We start from the raw sequence: 16,833 nt of genomic DNA, 5'->3' as shown, positions 1-16,833 counted from the left end.
GTACACCGTTGTCGCTTGCGAAATCAAATGACGGCGCCGTGGGTGTAAACTTACAGATTAAGGGGTGGTAATATTATAATGAGATCCCTTTGCCACGTCACCAAGGGAGCAAAATCAGACGCGCTCGTTTTCTCAGACGCTTGCAGAAAAAGGCTTCCCAAAAACAAAGTTACTGAGTTAATCTTTTTCACGTTTCCTTGGTTGGTAGATGCACCGGGGACCTGATTATAGCACTTAAAACCTGGAAAAGTCAGATTTGCATGATATGTCACCTTTAAGATTCCATGAAAATAGAGGCAAGGTTGTGTCTCTTACCACAGTACAGTCCCATGATAGCACGTCCTGCTATCACCATGAGGTAAGGTGTGCCCATCTTAGCCAGGCCCATTAGCAGCCCAGCTGTTATGGCCAGGACATTTATAAACAACATACCTTTGATCCTGTAAATCAATAGTATACAGACAAGACCACAGATATGAGTCACATTCCACTGAATCTGAACACATAAAACGTTATACTTTCAAGATAAGGAAAGATAAAACTATTTCTTGCAATTAACGTTAATAATTCACAAGTTCATAAATACTCTACCTTCCACGGATGTCGCTAACAAAGCTCACTAGAAAGGAGGACGCCATGCCTCCGATGGAGAAGATGGCCACAGACAAGGACCAGTACATGACCACAGACGCATCAGTCGGTTCTTCATGTTCTGTTGTGTTTCCTCCTTCCCTACGAGCTAGTTCTTCATTATAGACACCCAGCGATCTTGCATAGTGCCTTTCAATGACCTACAACACAAATTACATAATGCCATGACAAATCCCTTCCCAATAATAGTAGTGAACAATAGTCCTTTCTCTTACAGATATAATCTCAAATAGATAAATCCCTATCACGCTGGCTCTGCATGCAGCTAGGAGTGTGAAGGTTGTAATGATGGTGTGATGACTGACCTTCTGTGGGGCGTTGATGACGCCCAGGCTGTATCCCATCTGCAGAGAGCCAAGCGCAGCTGTGAACACTGCCAGAGCGAGTGTGCCTGTTAACTGCTGTGAGACAGGAAAACACAACAGGTCCTAATTTTGACCTTCCTCAAATTAAGGCCTAAAAAGGTCTTAAATCTGATCAGAAAGTCTTTCATTCATAAAATCATGGCATTAAACGTTGCAAGCACTCTTTGTTTTCTAATACAAATTGGATACAAAATCTAAATATCCTTAAATCAAGATACATTTACTTCAGATGCAAATTGAGCATATGAAGTCTGGTTTTTGTTTTTGAAATTGAACAAAATTAAGTGAGTTTATGCTTAAAACAAGAACAAACATCTGTCAATGGGGTATAAAAACCTGTTTTCTGAGCCCATTGGCAGATAATTTTTCTTGTTTGAAGAATAAACTCACTTCATTTTTATCAATGTCTCATAAAACAAGACTTGTAAGTAAATGTACCTTGATTTAAAGAGGTCATATGACGCAATTTCAATTTTTCCTTTCTCTTTGAAGTGTTACAAGCTGTTAGTTCATAAAGACGATCTGTAAAGTTGCAAAGACTAAAGTCTCAAATCCAAAGAGATATTCTTTATAAAAGTTAAGAGTCAACCACACCTACCTAAAACGGCTCGTTCTAACACTCCCCCACATGTGCCGTGGAGATGCTTTTCGTTGTGAAAGCGAAACTACTTTGTTTGGCCTTCCAAAAGAGGATGATATCCGCTTCTTCATGCCTAGAGCTGATCCGTGCTGGTCGCTAAAGAAATACATCAACTTCGCGCGGTGGATCGGCTTTCACTGTGGACGAAGCGGAGTCCAGGCCGGGGTCGTCACATGTGGTCGCCGCAAGCCCACCGGCTGCTCCTTAGTCGAATCCGCCGGCCGCGCTCTAGCCGCCAGCCTCCGATCACTCTAGGCCGCCACCGCGTGTGACGCTGCATTTCGTTGTAAAAGCGAAACTACTTTGTTTGGCCTTCCAAAAGAGGACACGACTAGAAATCAGTGGTTAAGTTGTATTTACAACACTGTTCCAGAACACTTCAACCCAAATATTCAGATGTGTGCAGCACATTTTATGGAGGACCGTTTCCTGATCCTGGTAGAGTAGACTACAATGCCGGCTGTTCTGACTCACAGACTGTAAGTACGGTTTTTATATTTAAAGAATTTGCCACTGACGATTCAAACGCGAGTTTTGGGCAGTGTAGAGTAGCGCTTGTTGTTTGTCATTTCTCCGATCACAAATGCTGACATGGTTTTGTGTTACGCTCCGGCCCAGTGTTGCCAGATTGGAAATGTCCAAGTATCGTACCAGAAGCTCAAAATTATCGTATTTGGAAGAAAATTATCGTTCACGAGTCAACCGTACAGAATACAGCTATTTATCTAAACCAACAACTTTTTGACACGACCTGCAAATTACCACAATAGATAACTAGGCGTACCTGTTTACATTGGACGCAAGCAGTGCGACAAAATACTATAGAAACCATTATAATCAGTGACTGTTTGCACTGGATGCGACACGACATGACACATCCCCGACAGTAAACTGATGTCTCGTTCTATTTATGACGTATTAAAATAATTTTTAACACTCGCTTTGTCACGTCCAGTGTAGACAGACTTTAGCTGTTAACTCCACATCTGAGCCGCTGTCATCGGAAGCCTGCGTGTTGCCAGATGTTGAGGGGGTTCTTGCCGTCATGGACCGCAACATAGTGCTCGTTGGCTTTAAAGCAGGGCACCCTCCTGCATTCTTAACACACTCTGAGGTGTGCACGAGCGCATTTAGAGTGTCTGTAATGAGCCGATTTCGTGTGTGAATATAGAAGCCCTATGACTACAACTACCATCATTTGATTTGTCATAAAATTATGAAATTATCGCACATTATGGGATTTCTTTTCATTATTGATCGTACATCGTAAAGAGGTCAAAATTATCGTACAAATATGATAATTATCGTACGTCTGGCAACACTGCTCCGGCCTGACAGGGCATCATCACAGTATGGTAAGAGACGTAACATTTCCGTCACGCGCTTGAGGTATTCGGCCAATCACAACGCACTGGATAGCTGGCCAATCAGAGCACACCTCGCTTTTCAGACCGATGAGCTTTGTAAAAATCGACGCGTTTCAGAAAGGCAGGGCATAGAGGAGAAACAATAATGTACAGTATGTGGAAAATAATGTGTTTTTTGAACCTTAAACCGCATAAACACATTTCATTACACCAAATAATGTTATTTTTAGCAACGTCATATGACCCCTTTAAGAATATTTAGACATTTTCAGTGAAAGAAAAAAAAAATGTTGGAAGTTGTATATTTAAACTTTGAACCATACTGACATTTTGTTCCATTCAGTTTATTCCTCAAATTTTCTTTACTTGGTCCTAAAAAGGTATTAAAAATCTTAAATTTACCTTCTTAAAACCTGCAGAAACTGTTACCATAAAAGTTCATTTACAGTATCAGTATCATTTACTCTTGATCAATTCAGAATGTGCCAATAGAAATTAGCAATACAAACAAAACATTTTATTACAACACTCAATTACATGTTTTCCTCTTATTTAATTTATAATTAAGGCCAGAGCCTTTTTATAAAAAGGTCTTGCACTGAAAGACAAATGTTTGTGAACTAAAAAAAATAAGGTATACATTTTAATTCAATTGTGCTCTTTAAATGAAAAATAATATATATATTTTTTTTGTTAAATGAATAAAACCCGTATTCTTTGTTTGAACAAAAATTTGATTTAGGAACAATGAACACGATTAGATGTAGATGGATTAACACTCTTTACTAGTATAACTGAGATGATGTAACTAAAAAAATGAATGTTATAACATCTGAAATATAATTAAATGTATTTTTTCAAGTACATGAGTAATACCCGAGTAAACAGAACTAAAGCTCTTGATGGTCTGAAAATCTCTAGTAATACTAATTTAGGAGTGTACATAACACATACTACGTTACAATTATCTACTATAGTAACAACAATAACAATGGGCAATTACAAACATACATATATGCATAGTTTATTAACATTACTAACTACTTACGTAAATATGCAGTTATGTAAATAAACAGTCATACAAACAGAATGACCTTTTAGACACCTGCATTTCTTAAATCTATTAAAATAGTTTTTCATACACATAATAAAAGTATCTGTATTCTGGTCATTTTGGTTATTCATTTGACAGCTTACAATTAAAAGGCGGTTTATTTCATCAAATCAAAGTAACCTTAATGATAAACCCAGAAAGCTCATAATCAAAGCATGAGTAACACCTGCATTCACTATTCCGCATGTTGTGACTATCATCTTTGCTGTCTTATTCATACAAGAGTAAATTCACAAAAAAAGTTTTTAACTTTCCACAAAAAAATGACATTTAAATTCAACATGCAAAGTTAAAAGACACAGTCATATCAATAAGACACTATTCACACCATTCAGCATTGCCAACCTGTTACTTATCATTCAGATGGAAATCAAAAGGCATTGAATTCATAAAAAAGGATTAAATCAACTTACCTTCTCCATTTTGCATGAAGTGTCAGCAAAAGCCGTTCTTGGTCATTAATAGTGGCTCCAAGATTCTCGGCTGCTTTCTCAATACTCAGTAAATGATCAATCCTGTTACTGCAGGATCATGCTGCACATGTGTGCTGAGCTGGAGACCTTCTGCCCTGATCCACTAATGATGTCCATGTATCTGCTGTTTATGTGCTGCTTCAGGACAGTCATCTTCCCACTGAATACCAGACTATTGTTTCACTTTTTTTGTATGGTCAAAATGATTGACATTACTTTTTATATAATTTTAAGGTATATTAATACATGTTTATGATGCAAACATTGAAGAATACCAGGTGTCAGCATTGCTAGATTGGTGCTTTTTTTGATTAGCATAAAGCGGCTGGATAAGACGTTACGTGTTTGAGCAAGAAGAGTTAATGTATTACACCTATCAGAGCAAAGTTCTCAGCGCTCAGAGATACTGGTGCTTTCATGAGCTCTGGAAAACAACCAAAGATTCAACAGAGTGAGGGACACTAACACCAGCCAAAAAGGTACTTATTTGTTTATTTTTTTCTTATCATAAAATAAAAAAACAAACCAAAAGAGGACATAGTGCTTCTATCACCGTAAAAGAAATTAAAATCTTGTTTACAGCTTCGACGATCATTAAAAACATATTAAGACAGAAACATTAAGTAACCATTCTTGAGCGTCAAATAAAGTAGTTAATTAAAAGAGCTCAGTGAGGTTCTTTCCCAGCACTGGCCGAACACAGTGTTTCACACAGCATACATACATACATACATCAGCAGGACATTATTGCTAAAAACCTCTCATTCCCTCACCATTAAAATATCTTCTTTTGCTATGTAAGAGATGTGAAAGAAATATAAATATCTATATAGTGTGCAAACATCAAGTGACTTTGAGAACATCTAAAGCGTCAAACTGAAGACCCAGGCAAATATACAAAACAAAAAAAACGTAATAAACTGAAAAAAGAGCTAATGAACAATACAAAAACAATACATTATGGTTAATATCTGTTGATCTACTGTAGTAGTTCTGTACCAACGTTTGTACCAAGTAGTTAAGATCAACATTTGTGATATTGTAGTCCAAGTGACTTTGAGTACCACATAATTATCAGATGAAGAACCTTTTCCCTTTTTGGAATGTTTTGAGCCCCAGGTTTATTTAACCCATTAAACACTGTTGCAAAATAAAAGTGTAAGAAGCTACAGCTTAATTTAACAATGCTGAGTCTTTTGAAATGTTGAGAAGAGAGACTTGTGGCCTACAAATGATGGCCGAAACATAAGAGTTATATGGCGTAAAAATATTATGCAAAAATAGAAAATCAATGTGCCTCTAAAGATTGATTTCATACTTGTTAATTTGTGCTAGGCACTATAATGAAATCTAAATAAAGTCATCATCAATTCTCAATCGTCACTGAAATACAGGTGCTTTTAACTTCTATCTTTCTATTTTTTATTCTGTTTTTTTTTTTTTGGATCTCAGATATCATGTTGCTCTGACATACACATCACACAACATCTGATCCAGTGTCTACACAAACATGCAACCAGTGAGGTCTGTTTTCTTCCGCGTATGGCTAGATTTCACGGTTAACTTTCGTGCTTCCGTTTCTCCATGTTTCAAACATTTCAAAAAAGACCAGAGAAGTTAGAGTAAGAATTCAAAACATGGTATGCAACTTAATGCAGTCATGATCCGTTCAGCTCCGTATTTCCAACCTCAAAGCTATAAAACAAACTCAACTATATTTTGCGATACAGTACTTTGGATCAATGTACAGTATATGGATTTTGTTGACAATATACAAATGAGCACCAGTGTTATTCGTTTCTTTTAAGCATGTCATTCTCTTTTGAGAAATCGGACAAAACGGGCATCACAGATATTTGTGAAACTGACAGAAGTGTTTGCCAATATTTTAAAGTGAAACATCGAAGAGACTAAAGCTTGGTCTTAGCCTGAGTGCTTGCTAATGTTATCCCCACATTTGATATCTTTTAAATATGGTCCAATTCTTTACAATCATGCAACTGATTAAAATTCAATGGAAAAAGTAAATCAAAACCAATGGGAAACCAGGGATAGGAACGTAAAGGGGAGGACCCTAAAAGAACAGGCTTTACCAGAGGCCACAAATAAGGTCTAAAACCAAGTTCAAGGTAATCAGCCCCCTCTTCTGAGAACTGCGTGCCACTGCAGGTGACGTCAGATACTGCACCTCCATGAGCCGTGTGCAGAGAGCCAGTGCTCTTCCTACAGGACAGAACCATGTCTCCAAGCTCACTCCTCAAGAGTCTCTAATATTTTAAAATCTTTTTCAGACCAAACTGTCAATGTACTGTGTGCTCACAGATGCAATGCTGGCAGGAAAAAGACTCCACAGTGTTGGGTCTGTAGGAGCTTCACCAGTTCATCAAAGAGTTCCTGTTCAGCGTCATGAAGAACACTTGACTGCTACCGCCTGATCGGACCGAGGCGAAGAACACCTGCAGGAAAAAAAAAAGAAGAGGAGAAAAAATTAAACGGTCGTTTGATCGCGTCCGGTGTAGGCAGACTTTAGCTGTTGTAGACACTGTGTTACTCACCTATTGAGAAGAAACAAAGCAACCTCGGCGTCCGATCGCAGGCCTCGCTCCTTGAGTTCTCTCCAGCGCTGGAAAGCTGATCCGATATTTACACGGGTCCTACTTCTTGCCTTGTCGTTCCGCAGACGTTTTCCTCTTTTGTTTTTTTATCCGCCATCTCTATCTTTCTGTCGCTCGGCTCGGCTAATGTCCGTCCCATGCACTGAACGCGCTCTCCTCCACATCACGAGTAGACACGCCCCTTATTGCTGATTGGCTACAAGTTTGTTTTGTTATTCGGCCCGAATCAGTTTTCTAAAGTGTTTTTGAAAAATCACATACCCTGCCTTTAAGTTCGGCCATCCTACACTCACGTGACTGACCGCTCGCTTGCACCAACAGGAGGAGGAGGGTCCTGTTACTCTCTACACTTCACTCAACCTGAGGGATTCCTACACTTTCAGTCTTTGAGGAGACATGAAAAACAGCGCATACCGCAGGAACGGTATAACGGAAAATATTAGCGGTTTTGAAACAGTGACATTTTCAAATCCCGGGAATACCTTGAAACCGGTAATCGGCCCATGCCTATCTACAACAATAGGAGTCTAACCTTGTCATTCCTCTCACAGAGGAACTTAAGTCTCTGAGCTCTCTTGTGCATGAAAACACCATCCAGGTGGCCCGTTTCAACAGAGCGGATCTCAATGGCTTTCTCTCCCCAGCCCATGATCTGGTTGGAGTGGATATAAGCTGCGAAACAGAACATCTTCTTGAGTTCTCATGCATAGACAATCTTTATACCAAAAGCAAAGTACAGTACCATAGTTCTCTCAGAAAATGTGAACAACTTTCATTTTACTTTTGAAAATGATTTAGTATACTCCACTTCTTAAAAAAAAACCTGTTGGCCAGGGTAATATCTGTGATATTTCGTTCATTTCTTGGTTCTTGGGGACAAAAGGATTAAAGAGATGAAAAATAATAAATTAAAAATTAAAAACACACAAGTAGTTATTTATGCAGAATGTCAAAGCCTCTGTTTTCCATATAATGACAGTGGTATATTAAAGGGGTCATATGATGCGATTTCAAGTTTTCCTTTCTCTTTGGAGTGTTACAAGCTGATTGTGCATAGATAAGATCCCTGAAGTTGCAAAGACTAAAGTCTCAAAACCAAAGAGATATTCTTTATCAAAGTTAAGGCTCTGCCACGCCCCCCTAAAACGGCTCGTTCTAACACGCCCCCACATATCTACCTCACTATGTGGAAATATTTGCATAATGCGCCCCAAATACTGTTACACCAAATACACAAAATAATGATCTTTTAAAAAGCATCATATGACCCCTTTAACAGAAATAATGACTTACACCTCATTATTTCAAAATGTTCCTTGTACTGCTTCGGAAGAATTGGGATACAGCAAACAAGCCTTATGGATGACTTCTATGATGTTTTTTTTTTAATGTTTTTTTTTTTTGGGGGGGTCTTGAGAGCTCCTTGTCCCTCTATCCACTTTAATTTTATTAAACAAAACAACTTGAACATTCTGTTAAACATTATCACACAGCTCTATATATATATATATATATATAAAGTCGAATACATATGTATATCAACCTTATTTGCATACATACAGTATACTCACGTGAAGTGATATATACTATATAGCAAATCTCAACTTCTTGATTTACATCTTTACAAAATGTAAACTACATTATCACCCAGCTCTAATCTGCTAAATGTGTGTATAAGCAATGAAGACATCAAAACATTATAAACATTAACATCATAATTTTCTGTAAAGCTGCTTTGAAAATGTATATGGTAAAAAAATAAACGCTTATGAAAATACTAATAAAATTGACTAAACATTTCCTTTGGTGTCGCAAAGAAGAAAGCAAGTTTGGAACACCACAAGGGGTGAGTAAATGACGAAACTATCCCTATAAAATACACACTTTTGTCTGATCTCTGTTGTTGTATTTAAATGTATTGCAATATTAGCTTCATCAGATATCACATGGCAGATACAAACTAAACATTCAACAACATAATAACAAACACAATATAATAAAAACAAACCTTTTATAACATTTGACAAGAATGCGCACGATTCTAGAAAAGATTCTTTAAATGTACTTGTAATAAAAATTGTAAATGTTTTTCTCGGTCCATAAATAAGTTCATAAAAGCTTGTCCTGATAAAAATTGCTGTCTCATAACATTTAAAATAACACTTAAAATTGGGCAGACCAAAACAATTTTACGGCATCTTCACCCTTCAATAACTGCCCATGAGTCAAGTCTAGTATGGTCTGTTTATTTGCTTATACAGCTTGGTTGTGTCTTGATTTAAAAGGGTAGATGCATCTTTTTTTCTGATCTCTGAATGCCTTCCATGATGTCTTTTCATAAGCCAGGCTTAAGATTAGTAAGCATTGCATAAAAATCACCCCAAAGTGAATAATTATGTACACAAGCACTACTAATAATCATAACAGCCTGCCAAACGTAAGGAGCTCTGCCCAAACACTCCCTCGTTGAGATTATTATATATGATAAAGCATGCCAAAAGCCCTAAATCCTCCAGCTAATGTGTTACTCAAACCAGCTCACACACACACACACACACACACACACACACACAACCACATTAATACTTCTCAAAACAGAGAAGTTGAAGCCAAGTTCGAATGTTTTTGAACTCTGGGTGAACTACTTTTATCTCCTCCCACAAATCAGAGGATGTGTGGCAGCCCTCTGTTGTTTTCATGCACTACTGTTGGCCTCGCATCCCTCAAGCTTTACCCATGTGCTGGCAGCTAACAGAAACAGACACTGCAGTAGAGGCCAATCGGATATCAGTGCCACTGTGACTGTGGACTCATGCTAATATTAGTCAATACAGCAAAATATGCTGTTTTTGTAAAGTATTTTCTGACGATAAATATTTGTTAACTTGAATAGAAGTCATTCTCTGGTCAGTATGGCCTGTTTCCTCTTGCACAGCTGGGAAGGGTATTGAAATACACAGACTCACCAACAGAGGTGGGCATCTCTCCCCACTGCAAGACCACATCCTTGGTGATTCTGCCGTAGGTGTTGACATAAACGCCCTCATCTTCATAACACAGCAGCATCTCCATGCCATCAGTCTTAGGAAGCACCACGATGGCATGAGGGGTCACGCTGCTCTGGATCTAAGACAGAGAAGAAGGGGTTACTGGCAGATCATGATGCCGTGCTTAAGGAGACCATTAGATGGCCATGTATTCCATTTACATTTATTCATTCAAGGAATCATTGTTTACCAAAGGGAATCTATGGAAGTATAGTATTTCATACAAAAAGCTTATTAAAGTACACTAATAATTGCATTTTGGTGGCTGCGATTTACCATGTTGTATATTTAAGCAGTGAGCATTTCAATTGATATTATGTATTACATTTCAACTGACATTATTATATGGCATTTTACATGTATAACCTATCTATCTATCTGTAAATATACATTCATTATCTGAACATAGTATACAGTATGTAGTATATGAACATATACAGAAATCAATCTTCTGCCTTTCTCAAAGCTCCTGGTATCATCCTTACACTTTTCACACTTTCAAGTGCTGTGAAGGGAACATAACGTGTGGAGGCATATGTTATTTCACTAAGATTAGACTACAATCCCCAAGAGAAACACTGCCAAGGGAACCTCTCAACCAATCAAGAGGATGTTGCCCATGACTGGCTCCCTTACCTAGAAGCACAACTAAATTGTGTTTTTACAGACACCAAATCACAGCCTAGTATAACAAACTAAAACCAAAGGTCTGCACTGCTACTTAATTTGTAGTTATAGAGGAGTTGTATTGTAAATTTATTAGCAACAAAAATGGATCCAGTATTTCTATTAGGTTAATTTAAAAACACATCACGTACATGTGATGGTATGTAGATGTCATAAGGGTTTCCAGAATCCACATCTATGACGTGAAAGCCCACACTAGAGCCATAGATGACCTTTAACCTCTGACCCTCTTCTACTGTCAGGTCCACCAGCTGAGGCCTGTGTTGCAGTTCTGTGAACGACTGCCAGAAACAAAGAGATACAGATACAGAAATGGATGCTGAGTCTAGGGAACTGATTAAACAGGCAGTTAATGCATGCAAGCCTTTAAGGCATTTTCTTTTATTGACAAATGATATTATTACATGTTAGTTAAATAGCAAGAAAGAAATGCAGAGAACATTTAAAAAGATAAGCAAACACCATCATACCTTGAATGCCATGAATTTATGGTATGGCTTGGGGGCCCATGCATAAATCTCTACAGAGTTCTTCAGTGCGATCACCAGGAATTTGATTCTCTCATATTTCACTGAAAACAAAGTAAATCATGCTTTCAGTTACCTGCAGCTCACAGTGGCAGTCTGTCATATTCATACAATGAAGCAGACCGTCCCCTGCTGCTACTCTCCATGCTGTTAGAGGCGAGCTGAATGTCAATCCTTTCGATTAGTATCAGAAATCTCGATTAGCCTACTCAACCGCCTCCGTCTTAACAGCCTCTGCTCTAACAGGGAAGCCTTCATCTTTCAACCCCAATATCTTGGACTTTGCTTCATTCTGCACGCTCAGAAAATGCAGCTTCACATTGTCTAACATGCTGCTAATATTTATATTAATATGTAATGTTGCTAATAAAACGGAATATAAATACACAATTTTTTAAACAGGTTCACATTGTACTCCATGAAGATGCTACTATTTATATTCATATGTAATATTGTTAATAAAATATAAATACAATAAAGTAAAAAATTAAATACAGGCTCACCAATATGCTGTTAATATTTATAATAATAATGTTGCTAATAAAATATTTTTAAATTAAAAATAAATTAAACATTTAATCTTTTTTTTATTTTTGTTGATGATAATATGAAGTCGCTGATATTTATGAAACAACAATACCGACAATTAAAAGAGAAAACTCACTGACTCAAACTCTCTTAACCTTTATTCTTTATTACTGAATTTAATCTTTTGAATACTTACTTTATGCCACAGTGTTAATCTAATTTATTAATATTTACATTACAAATTAACTTCAATTCAGGAGTTTTATTTGGATAGTAGTTGCAACCGTGTAATATGATGGTCTCCAACTTGGTATTGAGTATTGTGAAATTTCACTGGCATTGATATAAAACACTTTTGTATTTTTGTGATAACTCAAGCAGAGACCGATTGACTTACCAACTTTATAGTGAATACAGCCTTCCAGATCCCCAACAGTGATCCAGCCCTGTTTCTTCTCTACCTCCGGATCATTGTGCAGTATCCTGTTTCTCAGCCATGACAAGTAGTAGACACGTAGCTTGTTTTTCTTCCCTGCAAACATCAATGACAAGGCTGACATGTTAATAAAACACGAACATGTATCCCCAAACGACGCACCAGGCTTTTTTAGCTGAAAAAAGCACTATGCTTAAAAATGTGTACTTAAATGTCATCTGACTGCAGTACATGACACTGAAATGTCAGCTTCGATGACCTTGTCTATCTTTATTTGTAGCGAGACCAACCTGATATGGTGACCAGGACATTTAGACCCTCTAGCACGTCCATCTGTTGGAAGCGTCGGCGAGTGATGAGGTTATACACCTTGCCCTGACCGCTGCGGTCCAGCAGCATTAAACCGTTCTCAGTGCCCACCAAGAGGTTCACACCTGAGCGTCCACAAACACGAAACACAAGACTTCTCCGAATTGGATTCTGACTCAAGAATGTATATGAGAGGAGGAATTGAAACAAAAAAGGCAGTGATGTACCCCATAGAGCAGCACACAGGATCTCGGAGTTGAAGCGCTTCTTGTACTTGCGGATCTCTGGGGTGTCGCTGTGAGGTCTGATGTTGGTGGGGTTGACATTGACCACAGAGATCTTGCGAGCCTCGTTCAGTTTGGCCTGTTCCTGACGCAACAGCTCATTAGCAAACAAAGCTGCAGAGGTGAGAAGACAAGAAAAAAAATTTTCTCCTGACAAGAAAACATTTTAAAACCCATTTTATCCCAAATGTTGTGCCATTCAAATTACTTTCCATAAATGTTCTTCCTTTCAGTGTTGCAGGCAGTGAAAACAGGATGTGTTTGTTTTGTGATTTGTATATTTACCGGCCGCTGAGCTCTCATCGTTGTCATCTGTGGGGGAGGTCTGATATACACGTGGGTCCACAAAAGGAGTGAAAGAAGCTTTCGAACCAACTCCATGACCAAACTGATAAAAAACAACAAATGAACCATATCAGCTCCAGTAAAATGATTTCTAATAGCAGCCATTCAGAGAAAAACAGTCTGGGGCAGGGGCTAAAAATATAACAGAAGCACAATTCCTACTGTTTAGATAATAGATGGTTCAGAAAAAAATGAGTTTTATGACACAGCATGAAATTTTAGACTTTCACTTGTGCCTATGAGTCAGTAAATATTGTCTGTGATAGATTTATGAAAATGAGAGCCATTAGGACAGCAAAGTTTTTCCTCACATTTTTAGACCCTTTAGCCTAATTTTAATGCTAGTTATAGTGAAGAGAGGAGAGCAAATTAAAGGGAGAGGAGGGTAGCACAGGATTGGGAAATAACTCACACCGGATTTAAAATAGCTTTGCCAGGCTAAATATATTGGATATGTATCCCTCTTAAATGTTATCTACCTCGTCCATAGAGTCCAAGTGCTGGGAATTGAGGCCTGTTGGAGTTCCTGATGGGGAGTGGCTTTGCCGCAGTAGGTCTGGTAGGGTCCTGTGGCCTGCGAAACCATTGCTCTCGCCGTGGCCCAAGCGCTGCCTCTCATTGGTCTATAGAGAACATCAAATATAAGTCAAAAGTGTGTTAAACATTTGAGATATGAGAGAGAATAAAAGTCTTTTTTGGAGTTAAATAACATCTAAAGTGACTGGAATTGGTGTCACACCTCTCTCATTCTTAGGGTGCCATCTTTAGACTCATCATTGTAGGAGTCACCAAAGGACTCATCATGGCTGCTTGTGAAAGACTCATTATTTCCCTTAACAGACGGCCTGAGGAAGACAAATACAAGAAACTTAGGCTTGCATTTTATAGAATCACATTAACACAGAATTTAATTTCTGTGCTCATTTTATGGACAGATGTAGAAAGAGAATAAGACGAGAGAGGATAAAGGATGGGGAAGTGGATCAAAAAAGTTGCAAGGCAGACTTGAACATGAAATGCCCCCATAAGCACCCTGACACAATATGTAAGAGCATGTGCCCTGATTGCTAAGCCACAGTTCTGACATAAAATTTATTCTGAGGAACAAGAGAGAACTAATGGTTTGCGCTTACATGATCCTGGGGATGTCGCTGACTGGCACCGTGCCATCATGCCCCACAGTACCATCCTCATCCTCACTGCTCTCAGAGTCCTCACTAGAGGAGGAGTAGTCAGTCAGTTTAAGTGGCGGCCGGTTGATCTCATCTATTCGCAACTCCCTCAGTTCTTTAGCTAGGGCAGTCAGATCCTGAAAGAAAGAGAGAGATAATCATATAACTAACTAGAATAGTAACACACACAACTAACTTCAGTAGCTGAAAGTAGCTCAGTTGCTGATTTTATTCAATGTTACATTTTTTTCCCCTCGAACCATCAGAATTAACCATTTATTAGAATGTAACACTAGAACGAACCAGTTCATTTTCTCGAACCATCAGAATAAACGGATTCACAAAAATGAATCAGTCCATTTAATGGTTCAAGAAAATGAACTGGTTCAAAAAAAGTTTCACTGATTCATTTGAGTAAGTGCGCAGAATTCCTATAGCTTTACTGAGGTTTAAATGCTTTATAACTGTGCTATAGCACTCAAATTTTAAAGAAGCTGTCCCAACACTGGTGATTAAAGTCATTAAATAGTAAATTTTATTGATTCTCACTCAGCACAGCAGGTGCACAATCTTTATTAGAGGTTTGCTTATGTAGAAGAAGATTCATTTGTAAAATTCTCACACATTCAGATACTTTTTCTCCCACAAAAAAAAAAAATACTATTAGTCTATGCAATGATTTGAAGTACTTTGGAGGTCTCATGCAAAGGTCATCTGTAATCAGTTTGCATTTGACCTGTAATCCCAGTTCTAGGCCCAACATAAAAATGCCCCCTCCTGAACTTTAGTTGCTATGGAAACAGCAAGGCTCCTAACAAAGAGCTGGGGTTATTTGCGCTGGGGCGAGAGAATCCAAGCCAAGTGGGGAGAATGAGACACACCCACACAAAGAGTCCATTGACAAAGCCACTGGCAATCCAGCTTAGTGAGAAAGTTGACAGAGTGAAAGAGGACAAGCTTTTCTCAAGTCAGCGTTGCTATTGAGTTTACAGGCAAGAATTCCCACAGTCCTCTGCCAAGCAACATTTAGATTGAGAGGACTGAGAGAAAGATGGATGGGAATGTTACCAACCCTTACTCTGGCTTTCCAGCCCTGATTGAGGTGCAGGTGACAAGACAGATAAAGAACAGCGGAGAAAGAGAAAACACAGGAGAGACGTGCAGAAAGAGTGCTGGAGCTGGTTAATACAGATTGTAGGTCAGCTAATTATGTAGATAGCTCTAGCCTTTTGTTCAAACATTCATCACACCTCAGAGACCTTTTTTCAATTACTAAACATAAGTTTCCTTAAGTAAGTACTTGGGTTGTCCGAGCCAAAATGGCTCAGAGAGAATCAACCCTGCCACAAAAAAATAAATGTTGTAAAATAAATTTTAAAAGATTGGTTTTTCATGCAAATGTAGGAGAGCATGGCGTTGGCAACGCCAATGTCATGGGCGTGATTCCCTGGCAATGCATAAGCTAATAAGTTGTATACCTTTTATGCATTTGGCAGCCGCTTTTATAGAAAATGACTTTCATTGCATTTATTTAGATATATATTATATAATATATAAGTAGTTGTAGATGTAATTTTAGTGACACCAACTAAAGGAAAAAAGTGTAGTTATTTATAAAAAAAGTACAATAATATAATTAATATAGTATTAATACAATTGATAGTTATTCCAAGCAAAGTCTAATTTTAAATATCGGTTTTGGCCAAGTGTGCTCAAAGTTTCAGCCAAGAATTTTCATTTCAGTGTATCACTTATCTAAAAGCTTTGAGTGTTCACACGTGGAAAATTGGCAGAGAGGACAGTCTGAACAATGTAACCAGTGGGACATTTGGCCTCCAACAGTAAAACAGCATCTGCGACTGAACGTTGTTTAGTCTAGAACGGTGTTTAGAGGTCACTTCTACATCTAAAGAGAACTAAAAGCACCTTCAAGCAAATGCTAGATTAAAAATTAGACAAAGCAGTTCAAATAGTAGTGTGCATATCGAGATAGGAAATAAAGATTGACTAGATAATATGTGACCCTGGAACATAAACCAGTCATAAGGGTCAATTTTTTTTTTATACAGATTTATACATCATCTGAAAGCTGAATAAATAAGCTTTCCATTGATGTATGGTTTGTTAGGATAGGACAATATTTGGCCGAGATACAACTATTTGAAAATCTGGAATCTGAGGGTGCAAAAAAATCTAAATATTGAGAAAATCGCCTTTAAAGTTGTCCAAATGTAGTTCTTAGCAATGCATATTACTAATCAAAAATAAAGTTT

General features: G+C 38.0%; 2 protein-coding genes across 4 annotated transcripts in view; both read right to left on the bottom strand.

The window, feature by feature from the left end:
- The window catches only part of LOC107732515 (solute carrier family 2, facilitated glucose transporter member 2-like), a 13,515-nt gene extending 8,818 nt beyond the window's left edge, over positions 1-4,697 (bottom strand). For all 3 annotated transcript variants that reach the window (XM_016543873.1, XM_016543874.1, XM_016543872.1), the window contains exons 1-4: positions 4,551-4,697; positions 957-1,052; positions 592-791; positions 316-440 (exon numbers count right to left, since the gene is read on the bottom strand). In XM_016543873.1, the coding sequence (XP_016399359.1) occupies positions 316-440; positions 592-791; positions 957-1,052; positions 4,551-4,559 (430 nt within the window). In that variant the 5' untranslated portion in view covers positions 4,560-4,697. The remainder of the gene's footprint in view (positions 1-315; positions 441-591; positions 792-956; positions 1,053-4,550) is intronic.
- Positions 4,698-6,054: 1,357 nt separating this feature from the next.
- The window catches only part of LOC107732509 (TRAF2 and NCK-interacting protein kinase-like), an 89,753-nt gene continuing 78,974 nt past the window's right edge, over positions 6,055-16,833 (bottom strand). The window contains exons 22-33 of the mRNA XM_016543864.1: positions 14,522-14,697; positions 14,128-14,233; positions 13,868-14,011; positions 13,329-13,431; positions 12,987-13,157; positions 12,741-12,884; positions 12,412-12,546; positions 11,430-11,530; positions 11,091-11,240; positions 10,192-10,351; positions 7,758-7,897; positions 6,055-7,066 (exon numbers count right to left, since the gene is read on the bottom strand). Of these exons, the coding sequence (XP_016399350.1) occupies positions 6,983-7,066; positions 7,758-7,897; positions 10,192-10,351; positions 11,091-11,240; positions 11,430-11,530; positions 12,412-12,546; positions 12,741-12,884; positions 12,987-13,157; positions 13,329-13,431; positions 13,868-14,011; positions 14,128-14,233; positions 14,522-14,697 (1,614 nt within the window). The 3' untranslated portion in view covers positions 6,055-6,982. The remainder of the gene's footprint in view (positions 7,067-7,757; positions 7,898-10,191; positions 10,352-11,090; positions 11,241-11,429; positions 11,531-12,411; positions 12,547-12,740; positions 12,885-12,986; positions 13,158-13,328; positions 13,432-13,867; positions 14,012-14,127; positions 14,234-14,521; positions 14,698-16,833) is intronic.

The sequence above is a fragment of the Sinocyclocheilus rhinocerous genome, unplaced genomic scaffold, assembly GCF_001515625.1.
Source record: "Sinocyclocheilus rhinocerous isolate Xijiao unplaced genomic scaffold, SAMN03320098_v1.1 scaffold2053, whole genome shotgun sequence".
Classification (NCBI taxonomy): domain Eukaryota; kingdom Metazoa; phylum Chordata; class Actinopteri; order Cypriniformes; family Cyprinidae; genus Sinocyclocheilus; species Sinocyclocheilus rhinocerous.
This window is presented reverse-complemented; position numbering and strand designations above follow the sequence as displayed.